Here is a 22,430-nt window from a genome sequence, read left to right on the forward strand (position 1 = left end):
TACTTACTAAAACTTACTATAATAACAATATAAATATACTTACTAAATCTTACTATAATAATATACCAATACTAAACCAATAGAATAATAAATAATAAATTCTCACGATTAAAAATGTTCCAGTGTTCATTGTTTTCGAGAAAAATTTGCTACACTTTTCTTCGTGGAAAGGAATCACAACATATTAAAGTAGAATGAGCGTGTTTTAGTCAGACGCGAGTGTTGAAAATGTGGAGAACTAGCAAAATTGCTGCGAACATCGAATCCTTCGCGCGTGTTTTCAATTTAATAGACAGTGCAACGAAGATCGATATGCATACTAATTCGCACATGAATAGCACGCAGGCCAAAATGTGTACATAAACGAAGTCATACGTTTCGAGCACTATGAAACAGCCGTGAACACCAGCGAGAACATGTTCAGCGAAGGGGAATCTCGTCCATTTTGGAGAATCGTTACGCGAAAACCCTCTTGCGTTATGGCATTGTCATCGGTCCGTTACCTCCCTGGAACCCCGGCGTCCCCTCCTTCCAATTATCCGCAGATCCATTAGGTACGCGCATGCCACTGATGAAATTGTCGACGTATTAACATAACCGAAAGACAATTAAAGCGTTATGGCACGTCTCGCGGCCGGCATACCTCGCTGATTTCAGGCTGGCTCGCCGGAATTTCACGGTAGATGGCATCTTAGGTGTGCCCGGAATTTCGAGTAATTTTTAAATTGCAATGAGTCAGTGGTATTCACCGGAGGGACGGACTCGCGTCACGCCTGACCCGACCTCCCCCGGAGACTCCAAAATTTTCGCGTAATTCGACAAATTTCTCCGGGAGATAAATTTCACCTCATTCTATCTTTTTGGAGAAATTGCGGTGGCTTGTCGGCGAAGTTTCGCACCCTCTCACCACGTTCCTCCGCCAAAATTAACTCTATAGACATGATCTCCAGCGGTCTGATCCTTCCTCGAAATAGGGAAAATGTTTCGGGGATTGAAAGATTCGTTTTTCTACACGTAATTCAGAAATACGGCAGGACGCCTTGCGAATCCAAAAACGCAAAAAACTGTAACTAAATAAATAAACTTTTCTGAACCTTTTAGGCACGACGCGCCACTATAGTGGCTTTCGCGGATGTCATCTCTCTGGACAACGCGCCACTATACGCCACTATAGTGGTTTGCTCTAGTAGCTCACTCGCTCATCGTTTGAACCAAATAATCGTCTTCATATGCATTGTTTCACACTTCTTTTGTCTTTGCATCGATTTACAACAGTCTACAGGGTGTCCCAAAAATGTCTCGCAATCCGGAAATGGCGAGTTCCTCGGATCATTTGAAGCAACTTCTTCCTTTACAAAAATGTCCTCCGAGGCACCGTTAACGAGTTACTAACGAAAAACAGTGACCAATAAGAATCGAGTACGGCTGACGCGAGGCGGCCCAGCCAACCAGCGTGCGAAGCCCAGTTCCGCTCATTGGCTCGGTCGCCTCGCGCCAGCTGAGCTCGCCTCTCATTGGTCACTGTTTTTCGTTTATAACTCGTTAACGGTGCCTCGGAGAAAATTTTTGTAAAGGAAAAAGTTGCTTCAAATGGCCTGAGGAACCCGCCACTTTCGGATTGCGAGACATTTTTGGGACATCCTGTACATACAGTATTAGACTCTGTACAGTACATATTAGACTCTGCCGTCCAGAGAAATAGCCTCGTGCAGAATTCAGCCGTACCTAAAAGGTTAATACGAAAGAATAGTATGGAGTTCATTTTATTGCCAAATCACAGGAACATACTTTTTTTTTCATTTTATGCACAAATTAACATTTTAGTTCTCGTTATGGGAGTCGACGTAATAAAAATTTACATAATTACATAATGCATAGAATGAAAGGAAATGAGGTGGTAAGTGGTACCTTCAATTAAAAGTGATCTACACAATATGTAAACAGAATATTGTACTGCCAGCCGTAGTCTTAAAAACGTATTATCTACTAATTTGTCACTGTTCAGGATATTTTAAAATATTTGGAACATCGCGTATCTTTCACCTTTTAAACTAAGTCAGAATGTTCAATATAAATCACAGGCTCCCAAACGTAATCCCATTTATTTATTTTCACTTATTTAAAAATGATTTTATTGATTTAAAGCTCCACTTTTTAGACGACCGGAAATATTAGTTAGCGTAATTTAACTAAGGAGGACAATGTACGATTACAACAGTCACGACGAAACGATGATTAAAATGCCACAGCATCCTAACAGACTCCGCGAGATCACGAAATCGGTGAAAATGTCGATGATCCATGTTCCATTTAAGCGAACTACAGCTCCTCGGTCGCAGGGTGAAATAATCGCGGGAATTATGTTCGCGCAGCCGCGTAATAAACTTGGCGTATTTCTACGGCTTCGGGACAGGCCACGGACGGGGATCACACGTCACGGTGATCGTTGCGATCCGTCATCCCTTTGTGCGTTCCGCGGCGTCATTAACACTGCAACGCTACTTTCGCGGAGTTTGTTTAAACGTCGAATCGCTGGCACGACAAAGGGGGCCGCGCCGGTACACGTGTGCGTCGTATGTCTCTCGGATATAAAATCCACGCCGCGTAAACATTCCCAAGCGAGTGTCCCGACATCTGTTTCTTACCCCGTTCCGCGGCTCGATCTCGCCGTGCTTGATCACGTGCCAGAAGCGACAGTTTACACGCGGCGAGCCCGCGAGCGAAGCCGAGCCGAGCCGAGCCGAGCTGTATCGTTCCCCCGACGTCTTCTTGTCTCTAATGATCCCGGCTAGATCGTCTCGAGTGCAATCGACTTAAACCCGCGCGCCGTTTCGGTCGGGCGTGTATCGAGCGGAATCGGACCGACTTCGTCGAGCCTGGCGCGCTGAAAGGACGTCAGCCTGTCAGACGTCGACGTCGAGCGTAATAATCCACGACTTTCGGTCTCGAGCAGCCCGCACCGAACCCGTCAATCTGTCCCGTGGATCTCTCTGTATTTTCATAAGTCTGCCCGCGAAAGCAAACACCATATCCCCGAACTCTCGAGCGCGCCCTACGAAGGGCCGGGAACACCCCTTCGAGGGATTCCTCTCGATCGCAATTGTCGGCGCAACCCGACTATCGAGGAAATCCTTTCCTAAGGGCCGGCGGGTCGCGTGCTTGGATTTCAAGACGATATTAATTTACCCGTTGTTCGCCCCGGCCGGGAACATTTTTTCCATTTCGCGGTAACGAGGATAGTTTAATTCTGCTTTCATTTCGCCGGGGTAGTACAACAAGGAGAATGCTACTTGAGTAATTAGCGAGCTCGCTTCCATGATACGCAAGTGGAGCTTGCAGTAAATACGTATATGCAGATGCGAGAGCCTCGTTTGTGGAAATGAAAATTCAACTGGTTGTTGTTTTCAGCTGCGATGTATTAAGTCTTTAGCGCTGAAGGGAAGGTAAGCGAATCGGAGAACGTGTTTAAGGCTACTATTAATACGGTTTATTGAATTGCTATTGATGAGCGCGGGCGCGACTAGCGTGGTGTTGTAGGGCTAGCGACTTCGGACAGACTGAGCTTTTTGAGTTGTGCGTTTGTCTGTTTTATACTGGAAGGGAAGAAAGGAATAGATGGACTTTCGTAGGAAAAGAGAAAGTTGGGAAAGTCCCGTGCGGGTCGAGGTGTCCAGATGTGAGGAGAATTGCTTTATTAGGGGTGCGTGCTTTTTAGGGAATTTTGAGGATTAGGAACGGTACATGTTTTATTGCTAGCGGCCGCGCTCAGGTAGAGGAATGCGACGCCACAAGTCTTACGAAATGAATTCGAATTTCTTGTAAAAATACGCGCGAGTCGCAATCTCCAATTTCCACGAGCATTAAGTGTATTTACAAATATGTTGTTTTATGGGGCGGGGGGTCGAAGATTTTTTTACAAAATGCGATTAATAATATAATAATATATATAATAAATATAATAATAATATATAATATAATATAATATAGTATAATATAATATAATATAATATAATATAATATAATATAATATAATATAATATAATATAATATAATATAATATAATATAATATAATATAATATAATATAATATAATATAATATAATATAATATAATATAATATAATGTAATATAATATAATATAGTATAATATAATATAATATAATATAATATAATATAGTATAATATAATATATATATATATATATATATAATAAATATAATAATAATATATAATATATATAAAATGCGGTATAGATTTCTAGTAATAATCTGTTAGATATTATCGTTATTCCGTTCTTTTAAGATGGAATAACTTTCTGTTCTTTACTCATCGACATTTCTTTTTTTTCGAAGAAATTATTACAGTCGGAAATATTCTGATCATTCTAGCTCTGAAGAAACTGGTACGACAAACGCTTAACGTTAGAACTATCAAACTTCTTTCACAGTTACTCAAATTATAAAAATATGCTTCTGTGTAAATACATACATCTAGTAATTGTTGTCGAGATACAACGAATTTTTTAAACAGGCCCACCACGGATCCACCATGAAAAGAAGATCACGTCGCGTTTCTTTTTAACTGCCCTATGCGGAAAAGTTTATGTCATTCGTTGCAAAAAGATTGTTACCACGTTATACAACCTTCTATAGTAGCATAAGTACATTATCGCTTAATGAATACGCATATCTGTGGAATAAAGTTACATTTAACACTAGATTTACGGAGCACAAAAAACAGCTGTTTTATATTAGTTTGCAAAAGTAACAATAAGACATGTATTCTGATTTTGAACAAGTGCCATCGTAACATTCGCCGTAAGTACCATATAAATTGAATACATAACTCATAAATGTATCTATATGGTATGAGCCGTTTATTTTGAAAGTGGCATAAGTCACTTTTTTCTTTTTTCTTTTTTAAATGAAAAGATACCGTTCAATTGTAATTAGTGTTACCATTAACCCAATTTTTCTGAAAAATTGACTTATGCCACTTTCAAAATAAACGGCTCATATGACTAATCGGAAATTAAAAAATTAGTGCGACCCGTCATTTTGTCGGCTATCGTAAATTTAGCGTTAACTAGAAAATAAGTTCCACCGTATCCCCCAACCTTGTTCACAAAAGCATCTCAACAATCTCATCGTCAACCGTTTCATCACCAAACGTTCGATCGTCGAACGAATATAATCTGAAAGCCGAGTTGCATTAAAACGAGCCGAATTATGCGGCCGGGTGTCGCCGCGAATAAACAGCAGCGTAAACGAGACCAGAAATTTTTCGCAACCGCCGCAGCGTGCAACCGCAGGAGTGACCATCGCGCGAACTCGCGGCGAACTTTTCTGCGAACATTTTCAATTACCATCTCGGCCGCTGATGGAATCACGTCCCCGTTTCCCGAATCCACGGTGTGGTTGTAGCACGACATCAAAGTCGTACGACGTCGCGATTAACGAGCCGCGCGCCGCGGCGGCGGCGCGGGACGCGAAGGGCGATATCCGAGGCGGCCGAGGTCAGAAGCATAACTCTCGGCCGGGAGCGACGCGGCTTCGCTCGCTTTTGATAAATCCAGGCCACGAAGGCGACCGTAACACATGCTCGCCAAGAGCCCGCGCACCTACAAAAGAGGGGTTGTAGGCGGTCGGCGCCCGAGGTGAGCCAGCCGAGCGGTGCACGCAACTCGAGACGGTGATTCCAAGACTGCCAGGGATGGGTCACGGCTGAGGGGAGGCTAGGTTCCGTTCCGGGGCTGGGAGAGAAGGGTGCAAAAAGACTGCGGAGGGCGAGGCCGGGCGAGGCGGAGGTGAAAGGGCCATGTAAAAGTAGTACTTCCGTTTCTGCAGCCGTCCCGGCGCCGCCGCGAAGGCGGGCATGCGCCCTCGCGCCGAGACACGCGTTATCATCCGACTGCGGGGGCTGTTTGTTTTTCCTAAAAGAGACGAAAATGGCTCCCCGGTTCCGACAATACCGCCGTGGAAAACGGTGTTTCGCTGCTCGTAGCTCTTACGAAAGGGTGAATGCGAGCGAGGCTCTGGAGACGGAGGAAACGCGGAACCTTCGTCTTCGGTGTCCTCCGACAAACATTCATTCTAATTTCGCCTATGAAGCATGGAGGAGGGTTGGAAGAGGGATAACACCGTCAGGTTGTCCACCTGCTAATTCCGTTGAGTAAATAAAACGCGGCGGGCGTTGTCATAATATGGCAATTACCGGGGACCGCGCGAGCTACTAGTCGTTCTCGTTTCGTTCGCCATCCGCGGGGCGACGTTTAGCCGAGCATTTCCGAGTATAACGCGGAGCGAACGTCTTCTCCGGTTTCCTGGATGGGTTATTCCTGGGCCGGGGGATACGGTTGCGGTGAAATTTTGGGAGATTTCGATTAGCCGAGGGGTCGGCACCAGACCGGCGGCGGCCGGTGAAAAATAGTAATTCGTAAGTGAGGCTTGATTTATGCCGTAATATCGTGCCGTAATAAGGTGGGGCGCTTAATATGTTTTTCACGAAAGACCCGGGCGAGTAATTAATTTACATTCACGCCCGCGCGCGGAGGAGGAAAACAAGGCGCGAGAGAGAAACGGCCGGTGGCGCGCGCGGCTGCCTGGCCAGAACCGCCGACCCTCGTACATCGTCATTAATAATAATTGTGGAGTTAACAAAGGCGGGCCGAGGCGGAATTATTAAATCCGGCGAGATAGAAAATCTCGTTGCCGTGCTTTAAGCCGATCCCAGCCCGCGCCATTTCGCGGCATTCCGCGTCGGGCGCCAGCCTTCCCATTTCTTTTGCGTGTGGCACACGCGCCCGAGAGGTGCACGCTCGCGCTCCAGTCCTTGCTGTTTAATTCGCTTAATGTCTTCCCATCGCTGGCCGAGGCCGGCTAATTTTTTAACGAGCCCGGATCCGCGATAACTATCTCGTCAACGCCTGGAGCGTTATCGCCTTTCGCGTACGCAGAAATTGTTTAGAATATGTACAAAAAGTACCGGGAATTTGTCATTCTAAAGGCTCGTGGTGCACGTATCGAAGCAAACTTTCATTTGTACGCGAGCACCGCTGTATGTGGTCAGGCATACTGTCACGTGTTTTGTGATTATTTGAATGAAAAAAGGTGAGGAAGATGAAAATGAAATATGTAAGCACCTTCATTACTTTATCATTCATTCGATCGCGGAGCACACAATTCGAACAGTGGACCTTCTTGATAAAACAATAACTGAGCTTGCGTAGGATATTATTTATGATCTTGTTCGTGAAATTTTTCAACGTATTTCTTAAAATGATCCTTCTAGACGCGATAGTTTTTCCATAAACCTTAACGAGACATGCAAAAATTGACATTGCAAAATCTGAAACTATCTAGTCGAATAACAATATTAAGTTAAGAAACGCATGCGCGTACACCTTTTATATCGACCGCAATTATTTCCCCGACGCGGTCGCCGTCACAGCGTGAAAAATCGGATGCGATCAGCGGTCCTAATAGATCGACTATTATTTACAAATTCCGAGTAGCTTTCTTCTATAACGTAAGTCGTCGAAATCAACTTATCCGCCGACGAATAATGCACGGCTGGTCCCCCGAGGGAAGTTCTTGCGGCGATTGTCGGCGCATTCCGCGGCTCCGCCGGAAGCCGAGGCACCCGTTCGTCTCGGAGGAAAGTAGTCGTCCCTCGTCCCCGGAGAAAGGAGCGGTTATCAATTTGACAGTGACACGGTTAAGAGAGGAAGAAGGAGGACCAGGTGACGGAGGGAGCAGCGAAGATGCCGCTCGGCCAGGAGGGGTTGCGAAGGCATTCAATTTCCCTCTTCTCGCGGAAGGAGGGCGGCACACACCCTTCCGTTCGGAGCTGCCACTCCGCGAGAGTTATGGTCGCCGAATGAGTGGCTGGGGCGGGCCAAACGTCGCATAACTTACTTCTTCTTCTCTCGTTCCTCTGCTCTTTTCCAGGATGTCTATAAATACGAGGATCGAACCTGCCTTCCCTGCCACTGGGCGACACGAGTTCCTCCGTTGTTCCTGCGTCGTCCTTGCTCGCCTGGACGAGGGGACCTGCTAACGATTATCGTTTAGATGATAATTTATCGGTCAGAGACCTCCGGCGAATCACGCGCGCCGGTTTTTATGGGGCCTCAATTGTTTAGAGGATAGATCCACTCGTTTCGTATTCCATGGAAGAAGTATCATTCTGTTCGAGTTGCTCCTTTACGTCGTTTCTGAGATCTGTGTTTGCAGCAAGTTTTCTTAGCTGTAGACTTTTATTCGTTCGCGAGAGAGAAATGAGGCGATCGAATGCGAAATTTTCTACTCGTTGAAATTAGTCAGGGAAGGAATAAATGTAACTTCTGCGTTCTTCAAGTGATGCAAGTAATTTTCGTATTGCATACAAAGCTGTGCGCGCTAGACTGTAAATGTGATCGAATTTAACGTACTTCGATGTTAGTTGTTTCTATACGCTTTAGTTTCTACGATAACAATTGACCATGCAATTTATCAAAAAGTGTTTCGAGAGAAAAAAGAAGCTTGTTATTGGTAAAGAGATTAATCAAAATTTCACACTTTTAAAACCGAAGGAAGTAAAACCCGAAGAATAAAAATATACCAACAGTCTAAATTCTGCTGGCACACAATTTCTTTATCTTGTATTGTTAATAATATTCGTCTATTTTATAATAATTTCGCGAAGGCGTTTGTTTGTTGCACCGTAAAGATTCCATCGAAAAGAAATAATTTATGGGCTCCCGTGAGACGCGGCAGCCGCAGCGTGTTGCAGCAATGGACAAGTTCTTGTTCCGTAGAAACTTCCTATTGTTGGGTTTCGGTCCTCATCTTGAAGCATTTGCTCCACTTGGTGGAAACTTCTCGTATTGAAGTTCGTTTGGCGTTCGAGAGAGTAAGTCTTTCCTCTGTCGGGGAATAGTAGAGAGTGTGTTATGGCTGCGCACGAGTAGTCCCCAGCCACAAGTGGTATGTCCAATCTCCGGCTTTATTTTTCTTAACTACACTTGAATTACTAAAGCCGGAGGTGTTTGTTCGAACGCGTCTCGTAATCTCGTGACCGTGTTTTCTTTTCTCCTGCCGTTTCTCCGCGACGAGGCTACCCTCTAATCAGTCGCTCGAAAACCTTTTCTCTCCGCCGGAGACGAGCAGCTTTCCTTCCCTTTCTGCCATCCGCTCTCTAAACAAACCTGCAGTCACTGCAGTGACATTCAACTTAGGATCCTCTGCTCCATTTACGTAATGCTTATTCGAAACCGTTCGGAAGCACGTTTATTTTCAGTGTCACTGTTTGACTCCGGTAACATCTGGAGACCCGGCGCAGATGTGTCCATTGGAATTTGAAATTTCCGAATCATTCGACCATATTATACTTGGAAGCATCTTCGTTGTCACCGTTACATTGGATAAGATCTTTATTAGTTTCCTACGCTGCTATTCCAAAAACAAATGCAGCACGGTCACGATCTCGAGCGATTTTGAGAACGCTTTAATCAGTTAGCTGTGACGCCTCTTTTTCAGAGCACGCATCTATATGCAGGGTGTCCTAAAATTATGGTATTTCCGGGAAGCCCAATTCCGCTGATTGGATCGATCGCCTCGCACGAACTGATCTCGCCTCTGATTGGTCAGTGTTTTTCGTTAATAACTCGTAAACGAAGCCGCGGTTTGCATTTTCGCTAAGGAAAAAGTTGCTTCAAATTACCTTAAGCATCACCTCTTTCCAGGTGTTAACATAATTATGGGACACCATGTAGAGATATACAGAGTGTCCCGAAAATGTCTCGCAATCCGGAAATGGGTGGTTCCTAAGGTCATTTCAAGCAACTTTTCCCTTAGCGAAAATATTCTACGAGGCTTCGTTTGCGAGTTATTAACGAAAAACAGTGACCAATGAGAGGAGAACTCGGCTGGCGCGCGGCGGCCCAGCCAACGAGAGATCGAAGCCCAATTCCGCTGATTGGATCGGTCGCCTCGCGCCAAATGATATCGCCTCTCATTGGTCACTGTTTTTCGTTAATAACTCGTAAACGAAGCCGCGGATTGCATTTTCGCTAAGGAAAAAGTTGCTTCAAATGATCTCAGGAATCCCCTACTTTCGGATTGCGAGACATTTTTGGGACACCCTGTGTATACAGTATCAGACTCTGTACAGTACACATCAGACCCTGCCGTCCAGAGAAATAGCCTCGCGCAGAATTCAGCCGTACCTAAAAGGTTAACAAGAAATGTTCAAGTTCAGGACTTACAGCGTATTCCGATACGTGTCGATTGATTCCTGACTTGTCCGCCACCTAGCTTCCCAAGCGATCGCGGACGCGAGCAATAAAAATTGAATTCCTCGTTGAAAGGATTACCTTGTAGTCGCACAGTGTTAGCGTTCACTGGTCGCGGCTGCAAGGTGGGGGTGGACGAGAAGGAACGAAAAACCAACGGGGCGAAATTTCATGCGGCAAAAACGGTGTTGTACGCGCGTCGCTTCAACTCCCGGGAACAAGTGCCTCCATGTAGAGAAGTTAATTACCAGAAATAAGCGGCCGTCGAGTCGTGAAGCTTGCACGAGGCTGCGACTTGCCGGAAACCCGCGTGTGTATCTCGTTAAAAATTTATTTACGAGGAAAGTTCGCCGCACGGATTAGAACCTTAATTTCGCAAAAAATATCTGCGTCCGACACGTGGAATCGATAGTTTCTACTCAGACTGGACTTCGACATACCTTACCGACAATATCGAATCGTGTATTTAGAGAACGTGGATTTTACACGCTTTTGGCAAATATGGTAGGCGAAACACGGAGCAATGAAAATATTGGAGTTAGATTACATTCAAAGCATGTAAAAATTATTACAAGATAATCATTTCTATGTAACCTTTGCTTTATTGTTATTAATATTTATTAATATTAATATTTTTGCTTTATTATTATTATTAATTGCAGAACATTTTTATTTCTAACGAAGATCTACGGTCTATTTATAAAAGATTATCGATCATATTGATTTATTCATACTTGATCTATTCTTTTAGATTGAATGTGTAAATAACAATATATTTTTTAAAAATATAGAAATGTTCTCCATAAATTATTTTTAAACTCGATCTTTTTTTTTGGCTCTGGTTCTCGGATCCCATAAATATGAAGTTGGATCTGTAGAAAAAAAGAGGAAAATGACTAAGAAGAGGATATACGAATGTAAATATATTGTGAAATTGCAAACATTATTATAAATCCACAGGAATATAATCAAATTGTAAGAGGACAGTATACATAAAGACAGTGCTCAACATAAAATTGTAAAAATATTGTAAAACCACAAATATAATAAAATTGTAAAGTTCGGTATATATATATATATATAATAAATTGTGCTCGACGTCGCAAAGGCGATATTTGTCACAACGTGTAATCAAAATTAGCATAAAAATTATCTTGCAAATTATCTTGTCATTTTATCTTTGCTGACGTAAAATTTAAACAAAAACATTGAAATATAAAATTGTAAATATCTCACGGAGCAAGATATATTGTTTCGTGCAACATGAAATTCTAATAATGAAATTTCTAAAATGAGATCTCTATTATAAACTCATTCATAAACAAAATAAGATAATGTTTCACACATTTGAATATTGTCTCTATCGATCATGTCTCCCGAATTAACCTTTTTTTAACCATCAACAAAAATTTAACATGTCGAATTCGAACTTTTGCCAAGCATCCTCGCAGAATCTTACGTCGAAGCGAAGGAATGTATCTCAAGTTCTCGCGATCGTTGTGGTTACTTTCGACGAGAGGCGAGAGGTGTATAGGTAGTTCATCGGGCTTTCATTACACGTCTCGAACGCGGCTTCCTCGCAACACGCAGCCCAAGCAGCTCACGATTATGGCCGACGCGAGCGGACCCCGGATACATCGTACAATTCTTGGGCGGCGCGGCGTGTTGGCAATAATTGCGATATCGTACCTCGCGATACCGAGAAACGCTTTTCAATCGGGGAGTCCGAGACGCGAGAAACATTTTCGACGATCCGAAATTACACGTCTGATTCGGCCGCCGTACGGTCGCGGAACACGCGACCGGATCGAGCTGTCGCCGCCAGAGACCGATTCGCGAATAAAATGCACTGGGGGGAGGGTCGTCAAAGAGGATCCGATTTTGTTTACCCAGCGGGATCAGACTTCCTGGGAATAGGGAAATAATATACGCTCGTTTAGCCGGAAACCGTGTCGCGAAAGAAGGGGATCGCGGTTCGGGAAACTCGATGAATCCAGCCGGGCGGAATGGCGGTGAACGACAGCTGCTTCCTGAATACGAAAATTGTCAATGACCGTCGACTGACTCGTGGAAATGCACACCCACGGTTATTATATATCCTAAAGACTCCTTTAACGGCTAGGGAAATTTTATTATTAGTTCAGATTTAATACATTTTTACTTTCATTTTAACACTTTATCGACCGCTAGCCTATTTATCGGCTTTTCGATTGCCAATGTTTATCGATCGCTAGCCTATTAATCGGCTTTTCGATTGCCAATGCTTATCGACCGATAGCCTATTAATCGACTTTTAGCTATCGACGGTTTTCGCTTCTTTACTGTTTTGTTAGTAGCTGACCTCCTGTATGCTGACCTCCCCATATCCTTATGAATTATAATTATAATAATTATTATTATTTATTATTATTTTTAAAGGAATAAGCACAACACAATGAATAGCGAAAATTTAGCCGGTACTGGGAGCAAATGCGCGCGCGACTAAGCCAGTCCTTACTGAGTGGCAGCCTCAACCACGACCGGACGATAAAGTGTTAATATTATTATTGGGCTGGCAACTGAGTAATTGCCGATTTCAGTTATAGACGTCTCTCACTCCCATTTTTATGTTATCCGTAAATGTTATATTATACAATTATTATTATTATTATTATGTTATTTTTGATTATCCGTGAATGTTAGCAACTGGAATTGGTGAATCATAATTGAAAAATTATGAAAATCAGCTATAAAAATCGCTCGGACATTTTCATCAATACGGTAAGGTTTACTGTCAAACAGAAAACATTTTGCAATGTTTTCGCAAAACCGTTGCCAGCCGGAGCGACTGACAAACGAATTTTGTAAATTGTGCATTCGAAACAAGTGTAAAAATGTCGATTCCACGGCGCGTCGCAAACATAGCACACCGCACAAATTGGAGAAGCACTTTCGCGACGATGAATGCACGATGAAATTCAGCGATTTCTTTGGGGAAAATATCGTCGATATATTGGGTTGACAACTAAGTAAGTAGTTTTGAAATCGAGCAAATAAATAATAAATGCTCCCCTCTATACTAAATATAAATAATGTACGGAAACGATGGAAAAAGTGGCATTGTTAAGCATTCCGGTTCCCTTATACTGTACTTTTTAAAGAAATATACTCAAATGTGAGTAATTATGATGGCAAGACGATCGTTTAGGGTGGTTAAATGCAATCTGCCAGAAATAGCAGATTTAATAATTTTTTATCGAATTTGATTAAACAAGATCACGTAAAGAAGCATAACATAATTCTTCAGTATAAGTCTTTCTTAAGTCTTATATCTGATTTTCAAGTACTGACTAATTGAGTACTGACTAAATACATGTCCAATCCTCACCGGAATTTCTAATATTTTGTTTAACAATAATTACTAGACTGCGGATATTCAAGTAAAATAAAAATTGTCTAAATTGATTGCAAGAAACATATGTCAGATGAGAACGTCTCTCCTCTTTTAACGATTTCAATAAGTCACACATAGTGTAAAAACATTCTCAAATTCTTCTCATGTATTTACAATTTTTTGTTTAGTCATTTTTGCAATAAATGCATAAATTCACATATGGAAAATAGTTTCGGATGCCACGGCTGAGCCCTACGAAATATTCGGTACGGTATTCCGCGCGATACGATTAGCGACACGATCATATCGAACAATTGAAACGTACGAATGATAATTACGGTGCTCGCGAACGAAAGAGCACGGCGGAACGAATATGGACGTATATATAATCAAAGCAATTTCCTTTGTTTGCAGCACAATGCATCGCTCCCCTGGGGATGGAATCTGGTGTGATTCCCGATGCAGACATCACAGCGAGCTCGAGTTTCGATAGCGGAAACGTCGGGCCACATCGCGGACGGTGAGTGAATTACCGTGTATTACCGTCTCGTTTATGGAGCGCATTATGCAGATGCGATGCAATACGCATTCGGAAATATGATAAAATTAACCCCTTTGTGAGGAACGTGGAACAGAGATGCAATTTCCCGAAATCAGCGCGCTTCGTTAAGTGACCTATTTGGGGATAAATGGAAGCCTGTTCGTCAGGAAAAGACACTCTGCGAACCCCCTCTCGCCCTCTCTCGCTCCCTCTCCCGCTCTCTTTCTCTGCGAAAGAACAAACGAATCGTTCCGCGGATTACTAAGAACATTATGAAACATCACAATCGTTTCAATTAGCTTCCAAAGTTTTTATTAGCTCGCCACCGTACATGACCACCCGCCTACCGGACTGAATACCTCAATTTAGGATCTCGAAACTTTCGAGCCGCGCCGGGACGAAACTTTTTCAGAGAATTTTCAAACGTGAATTTTATATTACGCGCGCTGCTGCATAAGTCATTGTCCTTTTTCTCAGCCTCGTTGCGCGCACTCTCTTCACTGTGGCGCGCTGCTACGCCATTGGCTAATTGCTGCGAAAGCTGACGAGTAGAAATTAAAATATGAATGCGTTATTCTCTGTTCAGACCTACGTTCTGATAATATAATTTTAACCGTAATTTAATAATCGTTATAATACTTGAGTCAAGGTAATTTCTGGTTAGTCAAAATATGAAGCGAAAGTTCTATGTAGCTCCGGAAGCAATAATGCCGGTCTACAAAATTTGACTCATTCTTTTGTTATACAAGGTTTAACGTGCGAGTTTGATAGTATTTTTTACACTGGATTCAAATATGCAATCCGTTCTTTTTCTTTAAGTTCTTGAGTAAATTTAATATTCAATAATTACTACCGGATTCGGCGAGAGAAAGTACATAAAAATGGGTTGAAATATTCCCCGTAACCGTAATCGTGTTTAGAAGTGTACAGTAAATTTTTTCAAATTTTCCTTCAGCTTGTAAACAAAAATGAACAATTTGGGAAGAGGAGATACGATTATTCGAACCTCGCGGCTCATTTTTATGGTTGTCAATTGTCAACGATTATAAAAACGAGATGCAAGGCTCGAATAACCGTACCTCCCCTTCCCAAATTGTCCATTTTTGTTTACATGCCTATTTCTACAAAATCGATTAATTTTATAATTAATTTAATTAATTTTATAGCTAATTGTAATAGATCAATTAATTGTAATAACTGTCAAATGACCACGTCAACAATTTTTATTCTACAGGTGAATTTAAATGGCAAATATGACTGACGAATTTTGTTCTTGTCACAATAATCGCTTCTTGAAATGAAGACTCCAAAATTTCTATAAGTCATCTTTAAAACATTCAATTGGAAAAAGCCATCTTAGACAAATTCAATTCCAAAACAAATTGTCATCATGTTTTATTAACATAAATTTTGCACAGTTTTTCACAAATTTCGTGCCACAAATGCACGACGATCTGCATTTTCAATATAAAGCATTATTAAAAATCAGATTTACAAATTCACACAGTTATTTTAATTCGTGAATTCTTTGTCCTCCTATATTATACGACTTATAAGATTCTAAGAGTGCAGAATTCTTCATTTTTCTCTTCAAATGCAACGGAGCATTAATGAATAATCGTATCTCCTCTTCCAAAAAAGCAAGCACAGGTGAAACATCGAAACCTCCATATACTTGTCACCGCATCATCGTAGACGATAATGTTGTAAATTCGTTGATTGATAGATCGCTTACTTTCAAATCGTCAGCGATCCATCAATTTCCCGAAACCGAAATTCGAAATAAATTTGTTATCGGTCGGGATAATACGTCGAGCCCTCTTCTTCCCAAATAGACGAGACGATTTGTCAGAACACCGACAGCCGGACGTTTTAAAACGGGGATGCAGATTGATGTCGGGGCAATTGTGCGACGGTGATCGACGACAGCCGAGAGGAAGAAAAAAACCGGCGGAGAAAACAAAAAGAAAACCGTCGACCGCGGCGCACGATAACGTTTCTGACTCTGAATGCTTTCTACGGCTTAAACGGATGATCCTCTTCCTGTCCGTCATCCTGTCCACGGCCGAGATAGCTCACGATCGGGACTCGACCGGTCGCCGTATTAATCACCGACTACTAAACTGCACGTCTAATTCGGCCTTCGAGCCGCAATGAGGATTAACGACGCGGCCGTGTCCCGCATGCAGAGCCATTTGTATCGAACGTACCGAACCTCCTTAGGCGTCGTTAACACAGTCCGCCGCGTATTCTTTGATTATTCGTGCCAGCTAATTACCATTTCACCGAGTAGACACGGAGGACGACCGGGAGAAGCGAGACCGATCGTCTAAACACGAGTCCCCGAAGTCGGACCACCCACGCCGTTAATGAACCGGCGTTCGCGGATCGTCCGGCTCGAAAAAACATATTGTCGAACGGTCCTTAAAATTCCTCGATAACGTTTCATCGTTTTTCGGAAGAACCGCCGGACGAGACGCATTCGAACGCGAGAGCGACCGTGTCATCGGACGTTTTTATGCCCCGCGGCGGAATGTTAAACGAATCCTGAATTATTTACGGCCGCATTTTAATCCTGGAAATATTCTATTCGCTGCATAAATAGGTGTTGCCGCCGCGTCCCGTAGGCAGCTGATGAGATATCGCGGAATTTTACTGCAAATTGAGTCGGGCCGGATAAAAGTTTTATAAAGTCCGTGTTCGGATGTGCATGGTATTGGTGTTTTTTACGAAAGTAAACGCGCGATACGCGATCGCGGCGTTTCCCGCGTTTTCACATTCTTATGTAAATGGGACTGCGCTGCGTAGATTAATACACAAAAACAGAGGTCGGATAAAACATCGAGCGAACAGTATTACTGGGCGCAGATGGAAATAAAGCTGACGTTGACCGTTCGAGTCCCAGGGCTTATTGAGAAAACGCGCGTCGAAAAATACAGAACAGCGCGACATCGCTTGTATTAATCGTTTGCGAAGAGAACCAAGCGGCGCGACAGCGCTCGTCGAGGTTGACAAACAAAACAAGAAAAAGAAGCTATGCGATGTACTGTCCGGTGCTCGGAAGTGGTCAGCTGAGAAAAGTGTAGGGCCGATTCCGTGTTAACGCCATCGCAGAAGTAGGGTAAACGCGTTTCCCTTATTGACAGAAATGATCCGTTTATACAGGGTGTCCCAAAAATGTTGCGCAATCCGAAAGTGGCGGGTTCTTCGGATCATTTGATATTAATAATATAATATTATTAATATAATTATTAACATTAGTATTATATATATGATATTATTATATTAGTATTATTATATTAATATTATATTATTATATTAGTATTATATAATATAATATAATAATAATAATATTCCTTTAGAAAAATTTTCTCCGTGGCACCGTTAACGAGTTATTAACGAGAAACAGTGACCAATGAGAGGCGAGCTCAGCTAGCGCTTCGTGCGCCGGTTGGCTGGGCCGCCTCGCGTCAGCCGTACTCGATTCTTATTGGTCACTGTTTTTCGTTGATAACTCGTTAACGGTGCCTCGGAGAACATTTCTGTAAAGGAAGAAGCTGCTTCAAATGATCTAAGGAACCCGCCATTTCCGGATTGCGAGACATTTTTGGGACACCCTGTATTGTCCCAAATTAGCCGTCATACTGAATTTCCACGAAACGAGTTCGGCCGAATGAAAACAAACAACGCCTCCTGACTCCTGCCACTTCTCGTATGCCTGTGCTTTCTGTGGGTATATGCGTGTGTATTATTTATGCGACCACGAGCAAGCAAGCGCGCGACTGGAATCAGGAAGCGTAAAACAATCGAGTGAAAATGAAACAGAGGCACAAGTACAAGATTCAAGAGCATCAACTTGCCCTTAAAGCATTAACTTCAGATTCTTCTGATGAACACATGATTCTTTGTAATTACTAATTACTAATTAGCATCTCGATTAACTTTTCATTGCATTGTGCAGCAAGCGTGCTGTACTATATACATATTTTTTTATATTTATGTTGTATCACATGATTTTTTTGAACGGTTATCACGCACGTCTTAAATACTTGTTCAATATTTATGAAGTATAAGTGAAAGTAATCATATTTTGCTCGTGCAGTATTACTCGCATGTTCGCAGGCTTGCAATGTATTATTCGAATATAGGAATTTTACGGATATCGTACGCCTACGTTAACGTCGTACAACGTTAAGAAGCTAATATCAGGAAACGAGACAATGAAACACTACGTATAAACTAAATGATTATTAAAATATTCGGCAACAATTGGTCCAAACTCTAGAATTAACTAAAACATTAATAAAGTGCGAAGGCGTTTACTCGAGTTGAGTTTAGGCTTGTTAACAAATACTGTTAATCCGTGAATGGTAATTTGCGGCACGATGCGTAAGAAGCTGTCGCGATATTTTCCTTTCGGCATGATCTAAAAGCAAGGAAAGCCTTTTCGATGCAATGCCGATATCGTCGCTCGCGAGCACTCTTTGCAGGTAGACTGTCTAGACCTTCTTCAACGGCACTCCCATGGCTTCCTGATACTGCGGGCTTCCCGGTGAATACCCTATTTACCCCATACGACTCCGTTTACCCTAAAATACGCGTATCTAACTCGTATTACGTGTTCGCTTTCCCCGAGATCCCTAGGACACCATGAAGACGCCCTCGAAGTCAGAATAGCTTTTCAGTTACCCGACCTCGTAGCTTACTTGACCCTTGCATAACACGATCGTCGTGCTTGTGACAATTCTCGTGAATCCGAATTACGTGCAGTGGTAGTCCAGGAAAGGAACTTGAATTATTGAAAAAAGGATCAGAAGTTCGCTAACTTCCTTTCGTGATTGGAAACAATGCATTCGTTTAAACGAGTGGCAAATATCATGGCATACTATAGATTGTTGTTAACTACTGATTCTATATATATATATATATATATATATATATATATATATATATATCCGCTGTCCAGTTATGTAGTTTAAATTGCACAACCATGTTTTTCACAAAATGCCACGAAAGTTGTTCAAATTGTCGATGCATACTCATCTCATTCCCTTCGAATGCATTTCGTACGAATTCAATCTAATGCATAAAATTAAAGAAATCATATGCGACAAAGTTGTCCTACGAAATTTCTAGATTCCAGAGATAGCTTTCAATTTGAAGGATGCAGGAATAACCAGGGCTGACTCAGATCAAAGAAATTATTTGAACAACTCAGAGAGATTAAGGTTAGATAAAAGGGTAGACACAAATGTAGACTGTCCCTACATGACAGTCTTAAGGCAGTCAGTGCAGTTCTTAGTATAATATTTCATTAAACTGATTTGAAAACTGTCATCATTTTATGCAATAGAGAGTGAAAAATTAAAAATTTGATTTTAGAATTTTGATTTGATTCGGGATTTGATTTTGGGAGAAACTTTAGGAATCTTCAAAACTGACGATATCATTAAGTAATGTAGTAATGTAACATCAATTTAATGATCTAGTGAAACACTTATGCTTTTGGTGAAATATTTCAAAGATTCTTATTGTAGATACTTGAACAATCTATTTCTCGAAAAGATGAAAAGTTTTCTTAAAATGTGTAAAATGTGTTTTGTTAAAATGTCTCCACAAAAAAAGAAACATTCTTTGAATCAAGGTTATTTATACACAGCGTATTTTACGCATTTATAATTGGCATTTATAATTGGCAGACGAAATACGAAACAATGAAAGCAATTAAAGAATTTCAAAACAGTGTTATACTATTTTCAATTTACTAAATTTATTAATAGAGAGAATATATTTTTATTATATTATTATATTGTATATTAATATAATAATTAATTAATATAATAATATATTATTATATTATTATATTATATATTTATTTTTATCCTCTCTCTCTGTTTTTATCGGTGTACAGAATTTTTATCCTACCTAAAGACCCGCTGTCTCGTTATGTCAGTTTAAACTGTACAACCATGTTTTTCACAAAATGCCACAACAAAGTTGTTCAAATTGTCGATGCATACTTATCTCATCCCTTCGAATGCATTTCGTACGAATTCAATCTCATACGCATAAAATGAAAGAAATCATATGCAACAAAGTTGTCCTACGAAATTTCTAGATTCCAGAGATAGCTTTCAATTCTAAGGATGCAGAATAACCAGGGCAGACTCGGATCAATGAACGAGTTAATTAGAAACGCTTATGAGACAACGCGAGTGGCTCTGTGGCTGTGACCTTTGCACGTCGAAAGTCGAACGACGTCTTTCTCGACTGAACAAAATAAATTCTACCGCGGCAAGCAGCAATAGAACACCGGACATCTTGGCGTCTTGGTGATCCGCACCCGGTCCGGAGTCGACACGTTCACGGAAGAACGTGTTCATCAAACGGCCTGGGTGCCGGTGTCGCGGGATCACAAAGAAGAAGGGACACCACCAGCTCCGGCTCGGTCGCCGTGAGCAACAAATCATCTCCGACCGGGCGGATCGTAAGTCTAAAGACCAGGAATAGCTCGAGTGACTCCCTTCGTTCGCGTTCGACAAACCATTCCTCTCGATAATCGGCCTCTTGGTCTTCGCGGGGCCTCGCTTTCGGCGATTCCGCCGACGTGGCTTCTCGCAGGCTGAAGTCGGCGTAATCGTCCGTTCCGAGATTTATCGTGGAGCAGGGTGGCGTGCGCTCGCGCGCGCGCGCGCCCGCGCCCACTCTCGCGCTCCGGAATGTCTTTGATGCCTTAGACTGTATCAAAGTGGCAGCCAAGGCAGTTCGAGCTCTCTTAATGGGCTATGAGTTATGGTCCAAGCTGGATACCCTCCCCCCTCTCTGTCGCGGCTCCCTCTTCGCACTGCTATTTACCTTTCTCACTGATCCTCTTTTCCTCTCCTCGTTCGCCTTTTCCGCTTGCTTTTATCTCCGCTCTCTCTCTCTCTTCCTCTCTTTCCCTCTCTCTTTCTCTCTCTCTCTCTCTCCTTTCCTCTCTCGTTCTCTTCCGCGATTGGTTTCCTTAAACCGAAAGCTCGCTTCGGGACACCGTCGCCAGCTTTTACTACCGGTCGCCATCAAAACAACACTTAAAATTCTGACACTTCAGAGAGCGCGGTAGCTCATCTCTTTATTGCGAACACTTCGCTTGGTACAGGCGGATTCGTAAATGCCCTGCGATTCTTCGGATAGCAGATCCGGGCTGCAGCAAGGATAGTCTGGCGTACGAGCTACTTGTCGGAGAAGTTAATTTTTACGGCAGATTTTATGGCTTGACAGTTGGAGCTCGGTCTTGCACTGTCTGCTCGACAGAGCTCGAAAAAAATCTGAATTATGTTGTGTTAGTGGTCGCCGCAGCTGACACTCGCGTCACTGGCAAACATTTAGACAGCGTTTCTTTTCTCGACGATCTCCTTTTCGTACGCGAAACTGCCGGATCGACTATTGGCAACGGGTTTAAGATTGAATTTACCTGCTATTTTACGACGTGAAAATATATTTGTTGCATGGATCTCATAAGAATGGTCTTTACTAAATGGATTTTTAGCAACGAGAGAGTTTGAAACCACGAAGTGAAAACCGAGACCAAGCTTGAGATCAAGCATCGACACAGCCGAGACTTCTGAGAATGTTGAATTCTTTCTGCTTTCGGACATTAATTTCGTTATATTTGAGAATCCAATAGCGACCAATCGATGCACTAATTTCAATGCGCGCAGCGAATCTTAATTTCTCCACTCTCCTGATGTTCAAAAATTCTCAACAATCCTACGAAATCTTCAAGTATTTCAGTTTCACATTGTTGCGCCTGCAGCGGATAATAAATCCAGTTGTGCATCGTAATCTGCGAGCCATAATGTATTAACGCTATGACGTCCAGTGGCACCACGCTGGTGCCATGCAAAAACTATCTGTTTTATGCCGGTGGTACCACTTTGGTGGCATTTTAAAAAACTGAAATAACATTTGAACTACATTTCTTGGGTGTTAAAAGGCAGCAAACTAACTATAGCATCGTGCTTATTTAACTAAGAATTAAGTACGAAAATTCTTGGATGACATATCTTAATTTTAGGAATTTATGTTACCGCCATCTTCGACATTTTTTAAAAAATCTAAAATTTCCAAGCTATTATGCCGGCGTCAAAAGAATCATATTTAAGATCTGCGGACGGTATAGTGTTAAAAGGAGCCCTCTCAATATTCTCTATAACAATCTCAACGGCTAATTTTCATTATGTCGCGTTAGAAGCTGTTCAAAG

General features: G+C 42.1%; 1 protein-coding gene across 3 annotated transcripts in view; it reads left to right on the forward strand.

The window, feature by feature from the left end:
- Nucleotides 1-22,430, forward strand: part of LOC117221507 (discoidin domain-containing receptor 2) — a 251,007-nt gene that overhangs the window by 180,310 nt on the left and 48,267 nt on the right. For all 3 annotated transcript variants that reach the window (XM_076523249.1, XM_033472532.2, XM_033472533.2), the window contains one exon: nt 14,061-14,166. In XM_076523249.1, the coding sequence (XP_076379364.1) occupies nt 14,061-14,166 (106 nt within the window). The remainder of the gene's footprint in view (nt 1-14,060; nt 14,167-22,430) is intronic.

Source organism: Megalopta genalis, chromosome 1, assembly GCF_051020955.1.
Source record: "Megalopta genalis isolate 19385.01 chromosome 1, iyMegGena1_principal, whole genome shotgun sequence".
NCBI classification, from domain to species: domain Eukaryota; kingdom Metazoa; phylum Arthropoda; class Insecta; order Hymenoptera; family Halictidae; genus Megalopta; species Megalopta genalis.